The following is a 25,890-nucleotide window of genomic DNA, read 5'->3' as shown; positions in this document are numbered from 1 at the left end:
AGGATGCCTGGCATGCTGCAGTCCATGGGGGTCACAAAGAGTCGGATACAACTGAGCAACTGAACTGACTAACTTATCCATTCAACCAACAGTAGTTATTGAATAACTTCTATGTAGCAGACACTGTGCTGGGGTCAGCAAATGCCGACCCAGACGCTCATCTATTGAACACAGCCATTCAGTTCATGAAACATCATGGACACAGGTAGGAGTAACAGTGAAGGGGAGCCAAGGTGAGGAAGAGTTGCAGAGAAATGCATTTTTCTTGATAGTTAAACCATGCATTATGGAAATGAGGAACTGACTTTCCAAATCATATCTTTATTTACAGTGGCCCAGAGAAGCACTTCTTTCTGTATCAAAGACGTTTTTCTCAAATGTTGATGCCGCAAATGAAGAAATGAGAGAAAAGCTTTCCCTCATGTGTGTGAATGTCCACCTGAGTGTCTCCAATATGGCGGAACGCTATTACGTGGAGCTCCGAAGACGGTACTACACAACACCCACTTCCTACTTGGAACTCATCAATCTCTACCTGTCTATGCTGACTGAAAAGAGGAAGCAGTTAGTTTCTGTAAGTTTGATATTATTAATTTAAAAAAAATTTTTTTTGGCTTAGTCTCAAAACCTTTACCAGAATGTGTAAGATCTATGTGCCATCTTGCCTGTTGGACATCTCTCCATCCTAACATGCCCTTGACAACCTACAATATGACCAAAAAGTATATTGTGTTGGTCATTTAGAGGCCTTGCCCCTCCTTAATATTTTGTCTTCTATCAATTATGTAAGATTCCTTGACTCAGGGATGTGATATGGACATTGTAACAGAATTAAATTAAGCCCATATCTAGCCACCTCTGCAGTGTTTAGTAAGAAGGAAAACTTTTGGTTTAGTAATGGAGATGGGAGTTTTGTTGTCTTACCTATCAGTGGTTCCCATTCAGAGCAAGGACTCATGTCAGGCAGACCAGGTAGCACCCCTATTCTGACTCTTTCTTCCTAAACAACTTGGAGCAGGTTTTGTAACTACTCCAATCTTAGTACAAAATAAGGTTTTTAAAAATCTGTATCTACCTCTTGGATTGTTGTAGAATTTAAATAAGGTACTGTTTGTGAAGTATTAGAATATGATCTGATACAAATAAGTGCTCAGAATAGTTATTGCTTACTACATCGTCATCATTGTAATCATCATTAACATGACCTAAAATTTTCAACATTTTAAATAACAAAAATGAAATCATTTATCATTTAGATATTTTAAATGTTTTTCAATGGATATTACCTGGTAAATGTATGCCTAGTAAAATAACGTGACAGATATTTTTGAAACCAGCCTATTTGAGCCACCTTTTCTGTCTCATCCTCAAAAAAGTTATTTCCAGGTGGCTTCTTTACCAAATACTGCCCTTTGATCCTAGTCAAGAGTTTCCTACCCCTGTGGTCACATCAGCAACCAGAGATAAGTATCTGGGACACTGTCTCCATTGGGCCTCAGCCCTGCTGGTCCATCCTAAGGAAACAAGCTCCCAGAGATGTGAACTCCAGGAATTTCTATCTGAACTTGTCCTTAATTCATTCACCATGCTACCAAGCTACCACAGAGGCTAAAAATAATACAATGTGATCCCTCAGTGATGCCCTACTCCCGTGGCCAGAGGACAGGGATGCAAACCCACTGTGGTGAACTACAGGGCCATGTGTTCCTGTACGTTCAGTGTTAAGTATTCCAAACTGATTCACTAATTCTGTGAATGCAAAATTCTAGCACATAAATCAGATGGAGATACCAATAAACTCATAGTTTGTAATACTCAACATAATAGTTATTTTCTTTGTCTTTTAGGCACGTGAACGGGTGAAGAATGGTCTCACCAAGCTATTAGAAACAAATGTACTAGTAGATAAAATGAAATTAGATCTTTCAGCTTTAGAACCTGTCCTTTTGACAAAATCACAAGATGTTGAAGCCCTGATGGACAAATTGGCAGTGGATCAAGAAAATGCAGATCAGGTATGTAGCATCACCTGACAGTGGGTGAGGACACTTTGACCACCAGCTGACCCCTTACATACAATGATAAAGAACTGGACTTTCTAGATATGTTATTAAATTCAATTTAAATATGTTGCTAAAACAATGAACTGGTAGATCAGTTTAGCCATGCTTTTAATCCTGGCTCTCTCCCTGAGAATGAGGAAATGGGACAGAGAAAGTTGTAAGAAAAGTACAAGCTACAAACATAAAGCATCCAATCTTCTCCCAAGAATGAATTAGTTATTCATTCTTATGACTCTGTCTCCATTATTTTATCATCATGGCATGAGATGGACAAAGAAGAGTAGAAAATGCAGTATGCCTAATCTTCTTTCATCATTGGTCTGATTCAAAGGGGTAAATATAACTCACTATTATTTGCCTTGGTTTTTTTTTTTTACTTTCTAAACTTTTTATTTTGTTTTGGGGTATAGCCAATTAAGAAACAATGTTGTAATAGTTTCAGCCATACATATACGTATATCCATTCTCCCCCAAACCCACCTCCCTTTCAGGCTGCCACAGAACATTAAACAGAGTTCCATGTGCTATACAATAGGTCCTTATTGGTTATCCATCATTCACTTTGTTTTTAAACATTGAAATTAACATACTGAGATCACTTGAGCAGTCATGTTTCAATGATTAGGTCCGTAGCATTGTGCAAGAAGATGAAGCAATAGCAAAAGTGAAAGCCGAAGAGACCCAAGCCATAGCTGACGATGCTCAGCGAGATCTTGAAGAAGCGCTCCCTGCCCTCGATGCTGCTAACAAAGCGTTGGACTCCTTAGATAAAGCGGATATATCTGAAATCAGAGTTTTCACAAAGCCTCCAGATATGGTCATGACCGTGATGGAGGCCATCTCCATTCTCTTGAATGCCAAGTGAGTGCCTCACAATCACCCAATACAAAATGCCTGGTGGAATTTCTTTGCTTTTTTCCTTCCTTCTCATTTACATGTTTCATTCTTTTCTCCACCCTCTCATTGATTCGATTAGTCATCCAACAAATTGATTGGTACTTTAATAGTATTTTTTAATTAATTTATTTATTTTTATTTTTGGTCTTCATTGCTATGCGGGCTTTCTCTAGCTGCGGTGAGCAGGGGCTGCTGTCCAGCTCGGTTATAGTATGCCAGCTTCTCATTGTGGTAGCTTCTCTTGATGCACAGCACAGGCCCTAGAGCAGGCAGCCTTCAGTAGTTGTGGTGCTCGATCTTAGCTGGCCCATGGCACATCATGGAATTTGCCCAGATCATGTCCCCTTCATTGGCAGGCAGATTTCCAACCACTGGACCACCAGGGGAGTTCCAATAGTATTTTTTTTTAATTATAAGTGACACACACATCACTACACACCTATCTTTATAGCTTCTTTAGATTATCTTCGATTTTCTCTCTTGCTTAGAAATAACAATAGTAATAGCAGCAGTAAAACAAAACCCATTTTAGGTGGAAATTAACATAAATACCGTTCTACAAATTTTGCAAGTCAGTTAGATACAAACAAAGTGAGTTTTTATAACTATAGTTCAACCAGTAAATGGGGCTTCCCTGGTGGCTCAGATAGCCTGAAATTCAGGAAACCCGCGTTTGATCCCTGGGCCAGGAAGATCCCTTGGAGGAGAAAATGGCAACCTACTCCAGGATACTTGCCTGGAAAATTCCATGGACGGAGCAGCCTGGTGGGCTACAGTCCATGGGATCGCAAAGAGTCATACACAACTGAGCACCTAACACTTTCAACCAGTAAATAAGAACATTTTAGGAAACATCATTGTAAATATTAAAAAGAAAAAACAGGCTATACACACTATGAAAGTAAATAGCATAAATATATGCCTAGAAAACAAAAGTAGTAACTCATGGTGCTCTTAAAGCCTAGCAAAATGCTTTCAGTAAATTGTGTTGTATTTCCTTTATAATAGGAAGACTCAGAGCAAGTTAAACTCGTTACGTAACTAATGACATAGACAGTTGACGTTGTTGTTGTTCGATCATTAAGTAGCGTCCAACTCTTTGCAACCCCGTGGACTGAAGCATGCCAGGCTTCTGTGTCCTTCACTATCTCCCAGAGTTTGCTCAAATTCAAGTCCACTGAGTTGGTGATGCCCTCCAACCATCTCATCCTGTCATCCCCTTCTCCTCTTGCTCTCAATCTTTCCCAGCATCAGGGTCTTTTCCAATGAACTAGCTCTTTGCATCAGGTGGCTAAAGTATTGGAGCTTCAGCATCAGTCTTTCCAACGAATATTGATGATTGATTTCCTTTAGGGTTGACTGGTTTGATCTCCTTGCAGTCCAATTCCATGAAATCATGCATAATTGACATATATCTGTAGAATAATATCTTAACGTTCTCAAAGGAACACATTTCTTTTGTCACATTCCTTTATTGCAATGCTATTAACTTACCATTTGTGTCTTTTAGACCTGACTGGCCAACAGCAAAGCAACTTCTTGGTGACTCTAACTTCCTAAGAAGGCTTTTAGAATATGATAAGGAAAATATTAAGCCTCAAATCCTGGCAAAACTTCAAAAGTATATTAATAATCCTGATTTTGTGCCTGAAAAAGTTGAGAAAGTATCCAAAGCATGTAAATCCATGTGCATGTGGGTAAGAGCCATGGATTTGTATTCCCGAGTTGTCAAAGAAGTCGAGCCAAAGAGACAGAAACTCCGTGCTGCACAGGTATATTGTCTGTGTTGTGATATCTTATAGAATCAACGACCATGATCATCAGACATTCAAGCTTCTTTTGTGGTGCCATTGAGACCCTATGCAATATAGATAGTAATCATGCTCTTGAAGATTATTTTTCATTTTCACAAAAGTGTTAGTCGCTCACTCATGTCTGACTGTTTGTGATGTCATGGACTGTAGCCCACCAGGCTCCTCTGTCCATGGAATTCTCCAGGCAAGAATACTGGAGTAGGTCACCATTCCCTTCTTTAGGGGATCTTCTCAACTGAGCAGTTGAACCTGGTCTCCTGCATTGCAGGCAGTTTCTTTACCATCTGAGCCATCAGGGAAGACCAGAGTAGCTAGTAGAGATTGTTATTCACGTTCCCAGTGCTGTGGGTCCGATTTGATCCCTGGTTAGGGAACCATATCTCACACGCTGCAATTGAGAGTTTATATGCTGCAACTAAAGATCCCACATGCCACAACTATGACCCAGCATAGCCAAATAAATAAGTAAACATTTTAAAAAAAGAAAGCTTCAAACATGAACAAGTGTGGCTGTGTTTCAATATAACTTTATTTATGGTCATTGAAATTCAAATACAATTATCACGTGTAATGAAATATTATTCCTTTGATTTTTTTTTTTCCCTAACCATTTAAAACTGTAACCACACAAAAATAGGTAGCAGGCTGGATTTGGCCTGCACGCCATAGTTTCAGACCTCTGCTCTAGAGAACTAGTTAGGAAAGATTAGTTTTCACTATTGCATGAATAGTTCGTTTGTTTTATCATTTTTAAAATACTTATTTATTTTTAGCTGTACTGAGTCCTCGTTGCTGTTCAAACCTTTTCTCTAGTCGTGGTGAGCAGGGTCTACTCGGTGCACAGGCTTCTCACTGCAGTGGCTTCTCTTGTCGTGAAGCATGGGCTCCAGGGCTCATGGTGTTCAGTAGGTGCAGCACATGGGCTCAGTAGTTGCAGCTCTCTGGCTCCAGAGTTACAGGGAAGCCTTGTTTTAGCATTTAAAGTTAACAGTTCATTGTAGTAACTAATTCACCTCCAAATACTTAGTACATCTGTTTTGCTAATCTTTCTACGATTCATGGGGCTTTGTTTTGTTGTTTAGTCCTCCTCTTATATTTTATTCTACTTTATATTTGGTTTAATTTTGTATATCATATCAAAATCTTTTAGAACAAAATCTTTTGAGGAGAAAGAGAAAGTAAATCTGATTTTTTAAAAAATAGCCCATTATAAATGGGCAAATTCAACCCTCTTTGGAGCTTATTCTTAAAATATTTCTTGATTTTATTAGGCTGAACTTGATATCACTATGGCTACTTTGAAAGAAAAGCAAGCATTACTAAGACAAGTGGAAGAACAAATACAAGCCTTACAAGATGAATATGACAAAAGTGTGAATGAGAAAGAAAGTCTGGGTAAGTAACTATAAAATTTGTGTTGGTTAGGAAATGCCAGATTTTCCAAAGGAGACAGTGTTTTCAGGCAGTCAGATCTCAAGTTTCCATCCAACATATGGGCGTATTTGCATTAGATGGATGGCCTTAACCTTCAAGTATAACATTAGAAGAACTGAGTACATTGTATGCATTCAGCTTCTATGTCTGAATAAGACAGAGCAGCCCGTGAATTTGATCCAGAAAATAAATACTACAGGGACAAGAAGAGAGCTCTGTCTTCAGCCAGAAGAAAGGAGTATCAAAAAGGGGCTCTCTGTCACAGATGTGAAGAACAAACATATGGATACCAAGTGGGAACGGGGAAGGATGAATTGAAAAATTGGGATTGACATATACACACTGTTGATACTATGTATAAATTCATATCAGACTCTGCGACTGTAGCCCACTGGACTCCTCTGTCTATGGAATTCTTAAGGCAAGAATACTGGAGGGGTTGCCATTTCCTTCTCCAGAGGATCTTCCTGACCCAGGGATCCAACCCAGGTCTTTTGCATTGCAGGCAGATTCTTAACTGTCTGAGCCTCCAGGGAAGCCCGCATAAAATAGATTACTAAGGAGAACCTACTGTATAGCACATGGAACTCTACTCAGTACTCTGTGGTGACCTAAAAGGGAAGGCGATCCAAAAAGGATGGGATATATTTATATATATGGCTGATTCACTCTGTGGTACAGCAGAAACTGACACAGCTGTGTAAAGCAACTATACTGCAATTTAAAATTAATTAATTGAAAATAAAGTGAAAGGAACTCTCTGCATAGGCGATTCAAAGCACTTGGACTTGGCTCTGAAATGAGAACTTGGGCTAAATTGGCCTGAGGTTCCCCAGAGATGTACTGACATCATTAACCAAATAATGGTCATTCTGCTATAAGCAGAAGCAGATGAGTAAACTTCTTATACTGTAGGAAAATACTGAATGACATAACCTGATTTTCTTTCGATTTTCCAGCAAAGACAATGGCACTGACCAAAGCACGTCTGGTACGTGCTGGAAAGCTGACGGCTGCATTAGGAGACGAGCAAGTCCGATGGGAAGAAAGCATCCAGAAATTCAACGAGGAGATATCGAATATCGTTGGGAATGTGTTCATAGCAGCAGCTTGTGTGGCCTACTACGGGGCCTTCACAGCCCAGTACAGGCAATCGGTGAGCAAACGTACTTCCTGTGAGGACTGAGAAGCAGCTGATACTGGGGGAGGCAGGATGTGTGTGTCATTTTTCTGGATTTAGACGGAGGTTCCCTATGATGGAAACAGGTCTACATTCCACTACCCACCACCTCCCTATTGTTCTTCAGTCACTAAGTCATGTCTGACGCTTTGCTACCCCGTGAACTGCAGCACACCAGGCTTCCTTGTCCCTCACCATCTCCCATGTCCATTGGGTTGCTGATGCCATCCAACCATCTCATCCTCTGTCACCCCCTTCTCCTCCTGCCTTCAGTCTTTCCCAGCAATCTTTCTGAGCTTCAGCTTCAGCATCAGTCCTTTTATTGAATATTCAGAATTGATTTCCTTTAGAATTGACTAGTTTGATCTCCTTGCAGTCCAAGGGATTCCCCTGTACCCCTAGGCTTTCCTTAACACAGTCCTTCTTTTCCTCTCCTGTCTTAGAAAGTTACTCACAGCTTTGCTTACACAACACAGCAACCTGGGAGAAGAAAAAGAGACAGGGAGTCTCCCACCCCTAGGATCAGAAGTGGCACCAAATTCAGCCAGGATGAAGTGTTCTGAATTGCCGAGGCTGCTACACAGGCTCAGCAATGGGAAAGAGCAGGGATTATTTGGAGATATTTGCAAAACACTTTTATGAAATGCCTTTCAAAACATGTTTTGCCCTGACCTTGAGTTCTAAAACCTAGTTGGTGTGAGACTCATGGAGACTCTCTATGAGCTCAAGGGTCAACTGATTCTAATCAAGCAAGGGGGCCAGGAGTGCTGTTGGGGGAGACAGGTCCCTGTTGTGCGTGTCTGCACCACTCATTGAAGGAGGTGAATGCTAATAGCCTCTGCCTCATCTGCTAATTCTCAGGATCACCCAAGGTCATTGTGGGAACCCCCAACTTCTCCACGTGGTCTCAGACTCTCCCCAGAGTGAAGACTACCATGACACCCCCTGTGTTTTATACTTGAGAAACCTGGGGTCCCAACAGCACGTATGACATTCCCAAAGCCACACCTAGCTAATGGTGTAGTTCTAGCCCCCGGATCTCCTAATTCTTTGTCCACTTCTTATGTCCTGGGCTCTGATTCCAGGATGCCTGTGGAGCCTGGTAGGACTTGTTTTGTGGATCCTCATTTACTAAGTGTTCCTGACTCATATACAAGTAAACTTTTCTCCTTCGACAGCTTATAGAGTATTGGATCCAGGACTGTCAGTCTCTGGAGATCCCAATCAACCCCGACTTCAGTCTCATTAACACTCTCGGCGATCCCTACGAAATACGGCAGTGGAACACAGACGGGCTGCCCCGGGACTTGACATCAACGGAAAATGGCATTCTGGTTACTCAAGGCAGACGGTGGCCTTTGATGATTGATCCCCAAGATCAGGTGCGTAACCAGTTCTTCAGATGAAGAGCAGCTTATTTACTCTGCTTAATATCATTCTATTACAAATTCTAAAAGTAGACTTCAGTGTACTTGTAAGATCTTGGATGTAAACCTACAAGGCCACCAAGATGTCTTCTAGTTCACATCCCTCATTTTATGGAGAAAGTAAAAAGGGAAAAGTCCAAGTGCTCTGCACACTTGATTTTAGTTGGTTTTATTTAGAGAGTTGACCATTTGTTTTCTGTTTTCTATGGGAGCAGAAATTCATTCCTGTATAGTCCTTGTCAGAGGAGTCAGAATGAAGTCAGTATGATGAATTTGGTGCTAGTGGTAAAGTATCTTCCTGCAATGCAAGAGACCCGTGTTCAATCCCTGGGTCAGGAAGGGAATGGTTATCCACTCCAGTATTCTTGCCTGGAGAATTCCATGGACAGAGGAGCCTGGTGGGCTACAGTCCTTGGGGTTGCAAGGAGTCAGACATGACTGAGCAACTAACATTTTCACTTTCACGTGATGAATTTGGGGCCAGCTTTCCTGGAATTTACTGAATTCCATTATCTGACTCCTAAGTCCTTGGATCAGTTGTTCTAAATGGCTGTTGTTTCATCGCTACATCGTGTCTGACTCTTTGCAGTCCAATGAACTGCAGCACGCCAAGCTTCCCCTGTCCTTCACATCTCCCAGAGCTTGCTCAGATTCATGTCCATTGAGTCAGTGGTGCTATCTAACCATTTCATCATGTTCTAAATGGGGTTTAGAAAATGGAGTCAATTTGAAAGCAAGGGAGACAACCTTGAACACCTTGTATGAGCTTTATTTTCATAGGTGGATCTTGAACACCTTGTGTGAACTTTTTTTTAACATAGATGGTAAAATAAATAAACAAATAAATCTTTATTTGTCCCAAGTTTGAACAACAACAAAAAAGAATCCCAAACATTAGAATTTAAAAGTGTTTTTATTTGCAAGGGGAGTGATTTTTCTTTTATTTTACGTTTTTTTAAAATCAGAGTATAATTGACTTCCAATGTTGTATTAGTTTCAAGTGGGAATCTGTTATATATTCACTCTTTTTAAGATTCTTTTCCCATATAGGCCATTGCAGAGTACTGAGTAGAGTTCCCTATGCTATACAGTAGGTCCTTATTAGTGATCTATTTTATGTATAGTAGTATGTATATGTCAATCCCAATCTTCTGATGTATCCCTCCCCTACTTACTCTCTTGGAGAAGTAAATAGGAATCCACTCCAGTATTCTTGCCTGGAAAATCCCATGGATGGAGGAGCCTGGCAGGCTACAGTCCATGGGGTTGCAAAGAGTCAGACACAAATGAGCGACTTCATTTTCACTTTCACTTACTTTCTGGTAACCATGTTTGCTTTCTAAATCTGTAATTCTATTTCTGTTTTCTAAATAAGTTCATTAGTACCGTTTTGTTTTAGATTCCGCATATAAATGGTATCATATGATATTTGTCTCTGACTTACTTCACTCAGTATGGCAATCTCTATATTTATCCATGTTGGTGCAAATATCATTATTTTGTTCTTTTTTTGGCTGAATAATATTCCATTGTATAGGTATACCACATCTTTTTTTCATTCCTCTGTGATGGAAATTTAGTTTGCTTCTATGTCTTGGTGATTGTAAATAGTGTTGCCAAGAACACTGGGATTCATACATTGATATATTTTCGAATTATTGTTTTCTCCAGATATATGCCCAGGAGTGGGATTGCTGGATCATATGACAACTCTATTTTTAGTTTTTTAGGAAATCTCCTTACTGTTCTCCATAGTGGCTGCACCAGCTTACATTCCCACTACCAGTGTAGGAGGGTTCCCTTTTATCTACACCTTCTCCAACATTTATTGTTTGTAGATTTTTTTGATGATAGCCATTCTGAAGTGTATGAAGTGATACCTCATTGTAGTTTTGATTCGCATTTCTTTAATAATTAGCAATATTGAGAATCTTTTCATGTGTATTTTTATCTATCTGTATGTCTTCTTTGGAGAAATGCTATATCTTCCACCCATATTTTGATTGGGTTGTTTGGTTTTTTCCTTGATATTGAGCTGCATGAGCTGTTTATATATTTTGGAGTTTAATTCCTAGTTGGTTGCTTCATCTGCAAATATTTTCTCCCATTCTGAGGGTTGTCTTTTCATTTCGTTTAATGAATGAAAACATTAAACAAAATATTTCCTTTGCTCTGTAAAATCTTTCAAACTTGTTTCTAGATTGAACATAGTTTCTAATCTTTAAAAACTTTCACATTTCTACAAACTGAAATGTCCTACTCTGTGCTTTCTCATACAGGCAAACCGCTGGATAAGAAACAAAGAAAGCAAAAATGGTTTAAAGATCATTAAGCTCACAGATAGTAATTTCTTACGCACACTTGAAAATTCGATCCGACTTGGTTTACCTGTCTTACTGGAAGAGGTTTGCTTTTTCACTTTTTTTTTTTTTCCTTGTATTGGTTTCCAACCTTCAGACCATATCTGAAATCCTGTACAGGCAATGGCTACATTATGACAAAGACACCAGTCAGCTCCCTTTTATAAATGGTCAAACCAATTGCTTTGCTCCTTAAACAACACACTCTCATATGGGGAATGGTCTGTCACTGAACCAGTTTTTGGAAGACACTGCTTTGGTGTGAAGTGGGATGGTCACTGTCTTCTGACACTGCTGATTCTCAGGCCTCGTGTGACTCTTGATCATTAGCAGCCCCAGAAATTCAAAGCAACAAACTCATCAGGGCATGACTCCTTGAACCACTGATGTGAAGCCAGTAAGGCACCCCAATAAGTATAAATATTATTTTCCACTTAGACATAAAGTTAGAATTCAATTGAGTGGTATGGTATAAACTTTCACTTTTTAAAAAAAAGTATAATTTTTTAAATCTTTGTGCTTTATTTCTTCAGAATCAAATCACTCCAAGAGTGGAGGTTTTTTAACCTGTTCATTCGTTCAACACACATTGTTTGAGAATCAATGGCAAATAATACAAAGATGGTTCTTGCCCTTAATAAGTTGACTATCTAGTTGGGGACAGAGATAATAAACAGAGAAAAGAGGAAAAAATGAGACAGAGGAGACGAAGAGAACTTGTGGTAGGGACTTCGAAGAGATAAACCCAGTGCTGACATAGCTAATAAGGAGGTAGGGTGGGGAGAGCTGACTACCGTCATGGTTACCAATGGTAACATTTAAGCTGTGACCTGTATGAAGAGTTCACCATGAGCACTCAGAAAGATAGGCTTTCCAGGCAAAGAGGACAGCATGTACAGCAGCCTTGGACACAAAAGAAACTGGGTAACAATTGTAGTTTATTTCCTTAATTTCCCATACTAGTTGTATAAGAGAAGAATGAGTAAATGAACACTGCGAGCTTAGTCTCGGTGTAACTGTGTCTAGCAGGATCTCTGCAGCTGCAGAATGGCGAGAAGCTCAGAACAGACCGAGGACCTGGGGCAGCTTAGCTGCAACCCTGGCCTGGTGCAGCTAATACTAGAAACAGGTACCACTCACTGATGGCTTCCCCAGTGGCTCAGCAATAAAGAATCCATCTGCAATGCAGGACATGCAAGAGATGTGGGTTTGATCCCCTGGAGGAGAGCATGGCAACCCACTCCAGTGTTCTTGCCTGGAGAATTCCATGGAAGGAGGAGCCTCACAGGGTTGCTACGAGTCGAACATGACTGAAGCAACTTAGCACACACGCATCACTCACTGAATGCTTCCTGTACACCAGACTCCGGTGGCGGTGTTTTATGTGTATGAACTCTTTGATCCACACTGCACCTTACAAGGCGGTTACTACTATTCCATTTTGCCAATGAGGAATCTGAGGCACAGAAATGTGAAGCAAACCATTTGAGAATCCTTGATTGTATAGAAAATCCACAGCAAGTTACCAGGCTCCCAGTCTGAGCTCCATAGAGCACAAGAATCCTCCATGTGTGGCTGTGACCTTGACCAAAATGGGCAAGGTTCTGTAATGGGTCCCAGGCCCCCATTTAAACCCTGAAGTTACGGGAGAGGGTGAGATCTCCAAAAATCTTTGGCAGGGAGTCTCTCTTGCTTTCTGTGAGTTAGTGTCACTCAGATTATACATCTAACTGCTTTCTACATTTGTCGGGTGATATTTTCAAACTTTGCCTCCACCCATTGGTGTGAAATAGAGTTAACCAATCTCAATCACTATCTTTTAATGAAAGAAAATAGATTTTTATGTATTTTTAATTCATCTGCATTTATTACAACTTTTAAAGCTGGAATGTGAGTTAAGCACTACATTCACAAAACTTGCTCTGAGTTACTTTTCAAATGGCTTTCCATCATTCCTAGGTAGGCTTAGAAATGTGCTACTCTAAAAAATATTTGTCTTTGGAAAACAAGTCCTATGGGTATTTATTTCCATTAAAGTTGGTTTAGTTTAACATACTAATTTCTAGAGGCTTGGCACATGCCGTTGATCACTACAGGGGATGGGAGGTTTGAAAAGCAGATTCCAGAAGATGAAAGTCACTTTAACAAGTTGTCGTTGTTCTTGTTTAATCGCTCAGTCCTGTTTTGTGACCCCTTGGACTGTAGCCCCCCCAGTCTCCTCTGTCCATGGGATTTCCCAGGCAAGAATACTGGAGTGGGTTGCCATTTCCTTCTCAAGGGGATCTTCCTGACCCAGGGATTGAACCTGAGTCTCCTGCACTGCATGTGGATCCTTTACCACTGAGTCACCAGGGAAGCCCAGCTTTAATGACTATTTTTCTTTTAAATATCAATGTGTATATTAATACTTCAGAACACTTCAGTGAAAAGACCCAGTCCACTAAAAATCTGCTTGATAGCTAAATACTTCAGGCCACGAAGGTAATGTTGGTTACACACACCTTACAAGAAACACTACTTCAGTCCATTAAGCCAACATGAAAGTAGAAAAGAAAAACTAGCTCTGCTTTAGTGCCAAAAGTATCACAGTGTCACACTTAGTAGAAATAAATCTTATCTTCCCTTGTCATACAGATTTTTAAATGTTAACAAAATTAAGGAAATACCTGAAAAATTATCAGAGGGAATGGAAACAGAATGTTGAACATGTAGCCAACTAATCCTCAAGTGGAGCTTCATCTACTTCCTCCATGAGGGACATGTCATAGAATAGACTTTAAAAAGCACAAAACTGGGGACTTCCCTGGTGGTCCAGTAGCTAAGACTCTGTGCTCCCAGTGTAGGGGGCCTGGGTTCGATCCATGATTGGGGAACTAGATCCTATATGCTGCAACTGAAAAAAGAAGATTGTATGTGCTACAGTTAAGACCCAGTGCAGCCAAAAATAAATATTTTTTAAAAAATAAAAATAGTAAAAAGCACAAAATTGTATTGTGGGTAGTAAGGGAAACTTTTATCTCATAAACTTTTGTTTTAAGAAATTGCATGTTCAGGTACCACATCGCGATTTAAAACAGATTTGTTAGCTATTGTTGTTGTTTAGTCTCTAAGTCATGTCCATTCTTTGTGACCCCATGGACTGTAGCCCCCAAGGCTCCTCTGTCCATGGGATTTCCCAGGCAAGAATACTGGAGTGGGTTGTCATTCCCTTCTCCAGGGAATCTCCCTGACCCAGGGATTAAACCCAAGTCTCCCACATTGTAGACAGATTCTCTACCACCTGAGCCACTAGAGAAGTCCAGGTCTTGTTAGCTTATAAATTACATCAAATTTTGGTAGTTCCCAAGCCCCCATCACATACAAGCTGATATAAAGATGTTTATCATAAAGATTGTTGGCAATGCCTACATGTCCATGTTCTTACCAACAATCAGATTTGCTTTGAGGGGGGTACAAATTACTATCATGAAGAGTAGAGATCTACAAACTTTCTGTGAAGAGCCAGATATTTGGGGTTTTTCAGGTCACATACTGTATTCTTGCCTGGAGAATCCCTTGGACAGAGGAGCCTGGTGGGCTGTGGTCCATAGGGTCACACAGAGTCAGACATCACTAAAGCAACTTACTATGCATGGTCTGTCTATAAATATTCTCTGAACAAATACTCTTCTTTGTTTTGTTTACTTTGGGGGTTTTGTTTATTTGTTTTACAACCCTTTAAAAAGATAAGAATCATTCTTAGCTCAAGAGCTATACCAAAACAGGCCCCATTGGGCCAGATTCAGCCTGCAGGATGGAGTTTGCCATGCAAACCATGAAGGAGAACAAAGTTTCCTTTGTCTGGGACCTGTTCAAGGACCACCCTGTGGATTCTTCTATCTTAGCTGCTTTCTCCTGGGGATGAATTGTGTATAAATTTAGCCCAAATAAATATATAACCTTCCTATTTCTTATCTCTAGAGTATCAAGGAAACAAACTCTGGAAAATGTACACTGTTAGAGGGAACGAGAGGAGTTTAAGAGATATCCATAATATGACCACTGAAAATTTGCCTGTTCAGAGTAAAGTTTGAACAGAAATTTGACAAAGTTGCTGCCATGCATTTAATGCCTTTTGAAAATATATTTTTTTATTGTTTTAACATTTAAGCTGAGAGAAACCCTGGATCCAGCTCTGGAACCCATCCTCTTGAAACAGACTTTCATCAGTGGTGGACGACTGCTAATTCGCCTTGGAGACTCAGACATTGATTATGATAAAAACTTCAGGTTCTACATGACGACCAAACTGCCAAACCCCCACTACCTGCCTGAGGTACAGCTGCAGGCCTGGAACCCTCAGCCTGAGAGGGTTTTGCTGGTGTGATGGGTCTCCCCTTGCTGAAAGGAATGACTCCTCCTAACCCCTCTTCCCCTCCTCCCACCATCTTCTACTCACTTCTCTTCAGAGTCCTGACTGATTCCAGTCACCCTTCTGCTCACCTTCTGATTGGGACTCAACTCCCTCCCACCACTGGGTCCCCAGTCCCCACCCTGTCTCACTTCCCTGTGCTCCTTTTCTGCTCTCCAATCATTCTAATGAATCATCTAATTCTAATGAATTCCAATCATCTAATCATTCTTCAAGAAAATTAGAAATACCAAGGGAACATTTCGTGCAAAGATGGGCACAATAAAGAACAGAAATGGTATGGACCTAACAGAAGCAGAAGATATTAAGAAGAGGTGGCAAGAATACACAGAAGAACTATACCAAAAAAATCTTCACGACCCAGATAATCACAATGGTGTGATCACTCACCTAGAGCCAAACATCCTGGAAGTCAAGTGGGCCTTAGGAAGCATCAATACAAACAAAGCTAGTGGAGGTGATGGAATTCCAGTTAAGCTATTTCAAATCCTAAAAGATGATGCTGTCAAAGTGCTGCACTCAATGTGTCAGCAAATTTGGAAAACTCAGCACTGGCCTCAGGAATGGAAAAGGTCAGTTTCTTTCCAACCCTAAAGAAAGGCAATGCCAAAGAATGCTCAAACGACCATACAATTGCACTCATCTCACATGCTAGCAAAGTAATACTCAAAATTCTCCAAGCCAGCTTCAACAGTATATGAACTGTGAACTTCCAGATGTTCAAGCTGGATTTAGAAAAGGCAGAGGAACAAGAGATCAAATTGCCAACATCTGTTGGATCATTGAAAAAGCAAGAGAGCTCCAGACAAATATCTACTTCTGCTTTATTGACTATGCCAAAGCCTTTGACTGTGTGGATCACAACAAACTGGAAAATTCTGAAAGAGATAGGAATACCAGACCACCTGACCTGCCTCCTGAGACATCTGTATGCAGGTCAGGAAGCAACAGTTAGAACTGGACATGGAACAACAGACTGGTTCCAAATTGGCAAAGGAGTACATCAAGGCTGTATATTGTCACCCTGCTTATTTGACTTATATGCAGAGTACATGATGAGAAATGCTGGGCTCGATGAAGCACAAGCTGGAATCAAGATTGCCGGGAGAAATATCAATCACCTCAGATATGCAGATGACACCACCCTTATGGCAGAAAGTGAAGAAGAACTAAAGAACCTCCTGATGAAAGTGAAAGAGGAGAATGGAAAAGTTGGCTTAAAGCTCAACATTCAGGAAACTAAGAACATGGCATCCGGTCCCATCACTTCATGGCAGATAGATGGGGAAGCAGTAGAAAGAGTGACACACTTTATTTTGGGGGCTCCAGAATCATTGCAGATGGTGACTGTAGCTGTGAAATTAAAAGATCCTTGCTCATTGGAAGGAAGGTTACAACCAACCTAAAGAGTATATTAAAAAGCAGAGACATTGCTTTGCCAAAAAAGGTCTGTCTAGTCAAAGCTATGGTTTTTCCAGTAGTCTTGTATGGATGTGAAAGTTGGACTATAAAGAAAGCTGAGGGCCTGAGAATTGATGCTTTTGAACTGTGGTGTTGGAGAAGACTCTTGAGAGTCCGTTGGACTGCAAGGAGACCCAACCAGTCCATCCTAAAGGAAATCAGTCCTGAATATTCATTGGAAGAACTGATGCTGAAGCTGAAACACCAATACTTTGGCCACCTGGTGTAAAGAACTAACTCATTTGAAAAGATCCTGATGCTGGGAAATATTGAAGGCAGGAGGAGAAGGGTCGACAGAGGATGAGATAGTTGGATGGCATCACCGACTCAATGGACATGAGTTTGGGTAAACTCCGGGAGTTGGTGATAGAGAGGCCTGGTGTACTGCAGTCCATGGGGTCGAAAAGAGTCTGAAACGAATGAGCGACTGAACTCAACTGAACTGAATCATTCTTCTCTCTCCTCGTAACTAAGGCCATTCGTCCCCTCTTATTGTGGCTGAGAAATGACTCAGAGCCCAGGAGAGCCTCCAAGGGTGGGGGGATCTGTCAATGTCTGTGTGTGCCCTGAAGACAGCCTCAAATGAGAAGATGGCCTGCTTGAGAACTCTGGTGACCGATGACATTAGAGGGTCATGATTCTAACGTCTGGAGTCTGTACTTAGAGCTCTGGAGGAGGGGCTTCTTGTCCCCTTCCTCGTGCTCTCAGACTGTTGAAGGGAGCTATGTAAGCCCCACATCCATCCACAAGTCTCTGAACCGCAGTAAGGTCCAGACGATTCCCTCCTCTTGAGCTGCAGAGCTGGAGGCAGTTGTAACAGAAAAGAAGACAGCTGGGATTCCTCTCTCCCTCCCCACAGGAAGCTCTGAGGGACGGCTGGACCTACCCACCTACCCATCCCCACTTCCCTCCTCCACCCACTCATAGCCTGGGGCTGCCTCTGCTCCAGGCACAGCCACTAACTCTGCAGGATACCCCTTCTCTAGTGGTGTCCAAGGAGTGAGAGAAGAGAATTTTCCTCAAATTCACTCCTCTAAAACTCCCACTAAAAGTCATCTTGGAAAATACTATTCCAAAGAGTATCATTTCATTTTAATTACTGAAATCTCATAGCTGCCTCTCTTCCCTGGATGTATTCAGGCTGAATGAAATTGACACCTTTCTTGCATAAAATGAGGGAGATGCTCTTAAAAGCCTAGGTCAGAGTTTACTTGTCAGCCTCGATGGGTTTAAATATGTAGCCGCTGCCAGAGCTCACTTCCCAAGAGCCATTTTAGATTTAAGAAAGCTCAGTTGGTAAAGAATCCACCTGCAATGCAGGAGACCCTGGTTCAATTCCCAAGTTAGGAAGATCCCCTGGAGAAGGGATAGGCTACCCACTCCAGTATTCTTGGGCTTCCCTGGTGACTCAGCTGGTAAAGAATCTGCCTGCAACGCGGGAGACCTGGGTTCAATCCCTGGGTTGGGAAGATCCCCTGGAGGAGGGCATGGCAACCCACTCCAGTATTCTTGCCTGGAGAATCCCCGTGGACAGAGGAGCCTGGTGGGCTGCAGTCCATGAGGCAGCAGAGGATCGGACACAACTGAGTGACTAAGCACTACTCACATGCTGATTCACAGCCTTCAGTTTCTCACTTGTTTAACTTTCGGGAGAATATCACACACCTCCCCAGTCCGCGCTCTGTGACTGCAGGTAGATTATTCCACTTCTCGGATCATCGAGTCAGTCAGCTAAAGTGGAGATAAAGCTTACTTCAGGGATTTGTCTGTGAAGATTAAATAAGAATAATATGTGTGGATAAAAAACAAGGTCCTCCTGAATAGAACCTGTAACTATATTCGATATGCTGTGGCAATCCATAAAATGGGAAAGAATATAAAAAGGAGGGTGAATGTTTACATATATGTATATGTATAAAACTGAATCACTTTGCTGTGCAGCAGAAACTAACACAGTTTAAATCAACTATGTGTCAACAAAAATGTTTGAAATTTTGTAAGAATGTTTATAAAGTAAATGACATTTAAACACTACATGTATGATTTTTGCTGTTGACTTATTCCCTGGTGGCTCAGATGGTAAAGTGTGACTGCAATACAGAAGATCCGGGTTCAATCCTTAGGTCAGGAAGATACCCTGGAGAAGGAAATGGCAACCCACTCCAGTATTCTTGCCTGGAGAATTTCATGGACAGAGGAGCCTGGCTGGCTACAGTCCATGGAGTCGCAGAGAGTCGGACACAAGTGAGCGAGTTTCCATATCCAAGTGATGTCAGAATATTATAGCAACAATTTTTCATAAAAATAGTATGATGAGACAAAGTATATAAAATTCTAGTATCAACCGTTTCTTTTTAACACAGGCAAACTATGTGAAAGTCATATAGCTTCTTTTTAACAAAGGTAAACAATGTGAAAGTCACTATAAGTGATTTTTATTAGCCCATTTAGCCTCACAAATACCCTATGCATTCTTGCTTCCTATTTTCCCAATTTTTCTCTTAAAAAAAAAAAAAAAACTTTTTGGCTGTATCACGTGACATGTGAGAGTTTAGTTCCCTGACCAGGGATTGAACTTGCACCCCCTTCATTGGAAGCACTAATCTTTAGCCACTGAACCACCAGGGAAGTCCCCTATTTTCCTAATTTTTAAGGATCAGGACCTGAAGCTCAGAATGGACTGGCTTGTTCTATATCACATACACACTGACAGGTACAGCTAGAATCTGAGTCTGCTTCTTTCCAACCTTTCACTGGCTCGCCTTTCTGTGAAATACAATTCTCTAATGGTGGCATTTGAGGAGCAAGATTGTCACTCACGGCAGTAGAGAAAATTGCATTATAATTTTGTGAGACATGAGACCTCCCTGGTGGTCCAATATCTAAGACTCCACACTCCCAATGCAGGGAGCCTGGGTTCAATCCCTTGTCAGGGAACTAGATCCCACATGCCACAATTATGCTGCAGCTAAAGATTCTACATGCTGCAATGAAGATCAAAGATCTCACGTGCTGCAACTAAAACCCAGTGCAACCAAATAATATAATTAAATAATTTTTTTTTAAAAGAGAGAACTTAACGAGACTAGGATTTTATTGCTTGCCTTGTATGGGTAGCAAGTGTGTTCACCATTAGACCTGGAATACATCCAGCTGAGCAGTAATGAGCTCTGTTCTAATAAAGAAAGCCGTCCATATATTATTAGTCTGAACCAGTTACTCTCTGCTCCTCTTCTAGGTGTGCATCAAAGTTACCATCATCAATTTCACTGTAACCAAATCAGGTCTGGAGGATCAGTTGTTAAGGTAAAAAACAAAGGGCAGGTGGGGAGGGAGTGGCAGGGAGAGCAAAGATTCCCTAATATTTTGTTTAGAAATTTTGACTTAAAGAAAAAGATTAGCTTTCAAATAGAGAGATGGGGGTAAATGATGAAAGGGCAAGTGAAGGGAGACATCAGTTTGCATGTTTAGACTAGAGAAGCTAGAGGTATAGCCTCTTTATTCTTTTCTTTTTCTTTTGAGATTTATGTGTTATTTGGTGGAGATTCTGAGGGCTTCGAGCCTGGGAGACAGGACTCTCAGATTATTCTGAGGGACTGCTCTGAAGATGCAAGGAGGGGAGCCAGGGTATTCAAGAGTTTTTGCAACAAAGTAACCAAAGATTGCTGTTAATTAAAGAAAACTTCCCTCTAAAAGGGCTTCCCTCATAGCTTAGTTGGTAAAGAATATGCTGCCAATGTAGGAGACCCAGGTTCGATTCCTGGATCGGGAAGATTCCCTGGAGAAGGAAATGGCAATCCACTCCAGTATTCTTGCCTGGAGAATCCCATGGACAGAGGAGCCTGGCGGGCTACAGTTTATGGGTTGCAAGAGTCGGACACGCCTAAGCGACTAAACGACCACTACCAAAGAAAACTGGATTAAGTCAAGTTAAGGAATCTAAGTGCTTTTCTATGTGTGGGAAGATGCAAGAATCTGGGCTGCCTGAAATCATTCCCTTGATATGCACCTTAGCTATCTGGGGCCAGCATCCTGTGCTTTCTCATCATGAATAAAGCCCCTTTTTTAGATGCAACCAAGATTTGTTTCAGAGAGGTGGTGGGTTTCATGAGTCTCCCCTGTTAGTAGGAAAAGAATGTTCCAGGCACCATTTTCAGCTTGGGACAAGCAGCTGTTCGAAACAGAAATTGAATGATTAGAGAAATGAAGCACTGAGCAGATTTTCCTAAGATGAGCAAAAGCCATGGGAACTGTGGTCAGGTGCAGGCCTCTGAGAGCTAAGATAAAGAATTAAACTATATATGTAATGCAGCTAGTCCCTGGGGACACCCAGCAGAAGAGGGGCCTATGCACTAGGATTTGGCTGGTAGCATTAATATTCAGGCAAGTAGTATTCAGGATACAAACAATGAGAAATTCGGAAAGAAAAATAGAACCCTAGAGCCCTGAGGAAGACCTAACTTAGGGATTCACTTTGGCACCAGTGATGTTGTGCGACTCGAGAAGCCTGAGTTGGAAGAGCAAAGGATCAAGCTCATCGTGAGGATCAACACTGATAAAAACCAACTGAAAGCTATTGAAGAGAAAATCCTGAAAATGCTCTTCACATCTGAGGGAAATATTCTGGACAATGAAGAACTCATTGATACACTCCAGGATTCAAAGGCAAGTCAAATATTTTTATTATTTATAAACAGTGTGTTACTTCAAAAGACATAACTGCACCCTTTAAGGGTCCTGCCAGTTTTTTTATTTTATTTTTAACTTGTGGGGTCTTCATTGCTGTGCATGGGCTTTCTCTAGTTTCACGAGTGGGGACTTCTCTCCAGTATCCTATCATCTGTATCTGTAAACTGGTTTCTGTTTGCAAGGCGTTGCCTTGAAGACATCCTTCCTATAGAGTAGAGACATCATTGTTGTACAGTAGAAACCAACACAACACTGTAAAGCAATTTTCTTCCAATTAAAAAATAAATTTAAAATTTTTCTGTTTTTAAAAAAAGAGTAGAGTCAGGATTGATTGCTCCTGGGCTGCACTTCCTGCCACTTCCTGCCTATAGTTCATAGGTCAGCGGCTCCATAGTGATTGCTCATGGTCCCTGCCCTAGACCCTGTGACTTCAAGACAGAGGATTTCCCAACCTAGGGATGTCCACACCTAAAGAAGATGAGAGAGTGGTGAACAGAACTGGGACAGACAGCAATAGGGAAAGGCAGAGAGACTGAAGGAGACAGAGAGGGGAATCTTGAAAACCCCACTGGCCAGAAGGCTCCCCAGAGCCACAAAACCTCAAGACAGAAAACCAAGAGAGCAGCGAGAGACCTTGACAACATCTCTAGCTTACTTAGGATTACACTGTTACTGTTGGGTCACTAAGTCGTGTCTGACTGTTTGCGACCCCTTGGACCGCAGGCCACCAGGCTCCTCTGTCCGAAGCCCCAGGCAAGAATACTGGAGTGAATTGCCATTTCCTCCTCCAGGGGATCTTCCCAACCCAGGGACTGAACCAGGGACTGAACCAGCATCTCCTGCATTGGCAGGCAGATTCTTTAACACTGAGCCAATAACCCTTCTCAAACAACAGCTTCCACCCCCGGGTTTCCCTGTAGGTACACCTGGAGTACCAGGAAAAGAGAGAGAACATTAGATTCCCTTGTTATTCCAGAGTGGGATGTGGTACCACTGCCTTCCAGGCTCTCTCCACCCCCTCTCATGAGCAGTTTCATGGATATCCTTTCTCCCCTCCTACCTCCTTTCTTTACAGGAACCCTGGATCTCTTGAGGACTGCTCATGATGAAGCCAGGGAGCAATTGGGTGTTAGTGTTTCCATTTCAGAAGGCACCCAGGTTCCAGGCTCAGAGAAATTCTGCTGCGCTTCTCCCTCAGTCTCCTGTGTTGCTTATTTTCTTCTGCCCATCCCTAACTCTGCCTGGAAAGGAGGTCAGCTCGGTTAGAAGGAGGTCACTGAGTCCTGAGACTGAGTCCTGTGTCTGGGGAGCCTCCTTATTATAATCATGAATTCGTCATCTACTTTCTTTCCTAGACCTAACTGGATATGTTCTCTAAATCCCACCGTTCTTTGGAAGCGCATCCTCAAGGACTTGTTTTCTTATGTTTATTCAGATCACTTCCGGTGCCATTAAAGTCAGACTGAAGGAAGCCGAGTCTACTGAACGGATGATAAACATCGCTCGTGAGAAGTATCGTCCTGTGGCCACTCAAGGCTCTGTTATGTACTTTGTCATTGCAAGCCTCTCAGAAATAGATCCCATGTATCAGTACTCACTAAAATATTTTAAACAGGTAAGTGTGTGGTTGTTGTTGTTAAAGAAATGTATCAGTGCCTCATGAGCAAAATGGAGAAGGGCATGGCAACCCACTCCAGTATTCTTGCCTGGAGAATCCCATGGACTGAGGGGCCTGGTGGGCTATAGTCCATAGGGTCACAAAGAGTCGGACATGACTGAAGTGATTTTCACTTCCACTTCAGGAGCAAAGAGGCTATTTCTGACCCTCAATAAAAATAAGTGAGGGCTTCCCTGGTGGTCCAGTGGTTAAGACTCTGCACTCCCAATGCAAGGGACATGGGTTCAATCCCTGGTCAGGGAACTAAGGCCCCTCAGGCTGCAAGGTGTGCCCCCCCCCCAAAAAAAAGACACAGTATGGCTACCAAGTGGGCAAGGGAAGGGTGGGATAAACTGGGAGATTGAGATAGACATACATAGAAGCCCTACGTGATTGATACTATGTATAAAATAGATAATTAATGAGAACCTATTGTAAAGCACAGGGAGCTCTGTTCCGTGTTCTGTGGTGACCTGAGTGGGAAGGAAATCCAAAAAAGAAGGGATATATGAATGCTTGTGACTGATTCACTTTGCTCTACAGCAAGAAACGAACACAACATTGTAAAGAAACTATACTCCAATAAAAATTAATTTTAAAAAAGATGTTGAAATGCTCAGACAATTTTTATACACTAGACCAAGCTCGCTTTTTCCTCTAGATGTCTTGTTTAGTCCTCCTGGTATGGTCAGGGGGCCGGCAGCAGTAGGAGCTGCAGGAGAGAATGGTAGCGAGGAGAGAATGGTAATGAACTGAGAGAAATACGAGGCACGTTGCATAGACACACCTGGGCTCTCTTCCAACAAGAAGTGCAACTGTTGTAGCAGGCTTTACAAGCCATTTTCTCTTGTTCCTAATGGCAGGGCTGCTGTTCTCACAAGGGGTTGCCATCTCCCCCTTTACTTGGTGGATATTAAACCAAGCTTCCCAGGTAACACTGGTAAAGAATCCACCTGCCAAGGGACGAGACTCAAGAGACACAGGTTCGATCCCTGGGTCAGGAAGATCCCCTGGAGAAGGAAATGGCTACCCACTCCAGTATTCTTGCCTGGGAAATCCCATGGACAGAGAAGCCTGGCAGGCTACAGTCCATGGGGCCACAAAAAGTTGGAGATGACTGAGCACAGACATACACACACACACACACACATATTAGACCAGGCAAGGTAAGGAGAAGTAAATCCTTTCATTCCACCTAAAAGACTCTGATAATGCTTTTCCCATCCTGGGTGTTTTGCAGTTCATGCTTTTCAAGGTTTTTGTTTTTTCATTTTACCATGCCTCACAGCTTGAGGGATCTTAGTTTTCCTACCAGGGATCAAACCCAGGCTCTTAGCAGTGAAAGCACTGAGTCCTAACCACTGGACCACCAGGGAATTTCCATGCTTTTCAAGATTTTAAAATCTCCTTCGAGCAATAAAAATGAAGATGCTCTGAAAATATGTTGGACTGACAGAAAAAAAAAAAAAGTGTAGGATGAATCATCAAAACACTGGAATTTTGCAGTTTGGAAGGGAAACTAGAAACCCAAAACACAACTGCAGGTGACAGCCCTAGCCAAGACATCCTCCAGCAGACCATCCGTAAATCCATTTCACACTGAAACCATTCAGGGTGTGTCAGGATTCACTACGTTTTATTTGAGCGCCAAACTTACCACCTCTTCCCTGGACTTTAAACTCTGCCTCTTGACAGTCTGTTAAAGAACACCCAATCCTCTTTTCTTCTGAATGTGTTAAAGTAGCAATTCCATTATTCTTTGTTGACCAAACTCTGCCAATTCTCTAGAATAAGGGTATGCCTCCTTGAAGCTCTTAAAAAAAAAAAAAACAATTTTTATTGAAGTAGAGCTGATTTACAGTATTGTGTTAGTTTCAGGTGTTTACCAAAATAAGTCAGTTAAACATACACATATTTTTGTTTTGTTTGTTCAGTCTTTAAGTCATGTCCAACTCTTTGCAACACCATGGACTGCAGAACATCAGGCTTCCCTGTCCTTCACTGTCTCATAGAGTTTGCTCAAACTCATGTCCATTGAGTCAGTGATGCCATCCAACCATCTCATCCTCTGTCGCCCTCTTCTCCTCTTGCCCTCATCTCTTCCAGCATCAGGATCTTCTCTATTGAGTTAGCTCTTCACATCAGGTGGCCAAAGTATTGGAGCTTCAGCTTCAGCATCAGTCCTTCTAATGAATATCCAGGGTTGATTTCCTTTAGGATTGACTGGTTTGGTCTCTTTGCAGTCCAAGGGACTCTCAAGAGTCTTCTCTAGATTCTTTTCTCATGTAAGTCATGACAGGGTATTGAGCAGAGTTCTCTGGGCTTTTAATTCTAGGGAATGGAGGTTTGTCTTTTGGCGAGGAGCCTGAGAGTCAGCTCTTGTACTCCATCTGTTGGCAGGAGAAGTGGATACAGCAAGGCCTGCACAAGGGCTGTGCAGCATTTTTAGGGGCAAGTGAAGCACACTTCTTGACCCCGATCTGCCTTGGTCCTCAGC

General features: G+C 41.7%; 1 protein-coding gene across 1 annotated transcript in view; it reads left to right on the top strand.

The window, feature by feature from the left end:
* DNAH6 (dynein axonemal heavy chain 6) overlaps window positions 1-25,890 on the top strand; it is a 284,536-nt gene that overhangs the window by 179,162 nt on the left and 79,484 nt on the right. Inside the window, exons 48-59 of the mRNA XM_018054768.1 lie at window positions 332-574; window positions 1,848-2,015; window positions 2,689-2,924; window positions 4,471-4,732; window positions 6,046-6,169; window positions 7,168-7,364; window positions 8,567-8,770; window positions 11,095-11,220; window positions 15,326-15,490; window positions 20,286-20,353; window positions 21,532-21,712; window positions 23,172-23,351. Coding sequence (XP_017910257.1) covers window positions 332-574; window positions 1,848-2,015; window positions 2,689-2,924; window positions 4,471-4,732; window positions 6,046-6,169; window positions 7,168-7,364; window positions 8,567-8,770; window positions 11,095-11,220; window positions 15,326-15,490; window positions 20,286-20,353; window positions 21,532-21,712; window positions 23,172-23,351 — 2,154 coding nt within the window. The remainder of the gene's footprint in view (window positions 1-331; window positions 575-1,847; window positions 2,016-2,688; window positions 2,925-4,470; window positions 4,733-6,045; window positions 6,170-7,167; window positions 7,365-8,566; window positions 8,771-11,094; window positions 11,221-15,325; window positions 15,491-20,285; window positions 20,354-21,531; window positions 21,713-23,171; window positions 23,352-25,890) is intronic.

Source organism: Capra hircus, chromosome 11 (genome assembly GCF_001704415.2).
Source record: "Capra hircus breed San Clemente chromosome 11, ASM170441v1, whole genome shotgun sequence".
Taxonomy (NCBI): Eukaryota; Metazoa; Chordata; class Mammalia; order Artiodactyla; family Bovidae; genus Capra; species Capra hircus.
Note: the sequence above shows the minus strand (reverse complement) of the source record. Positions and strands in the feature narration are given on the sequence as shown.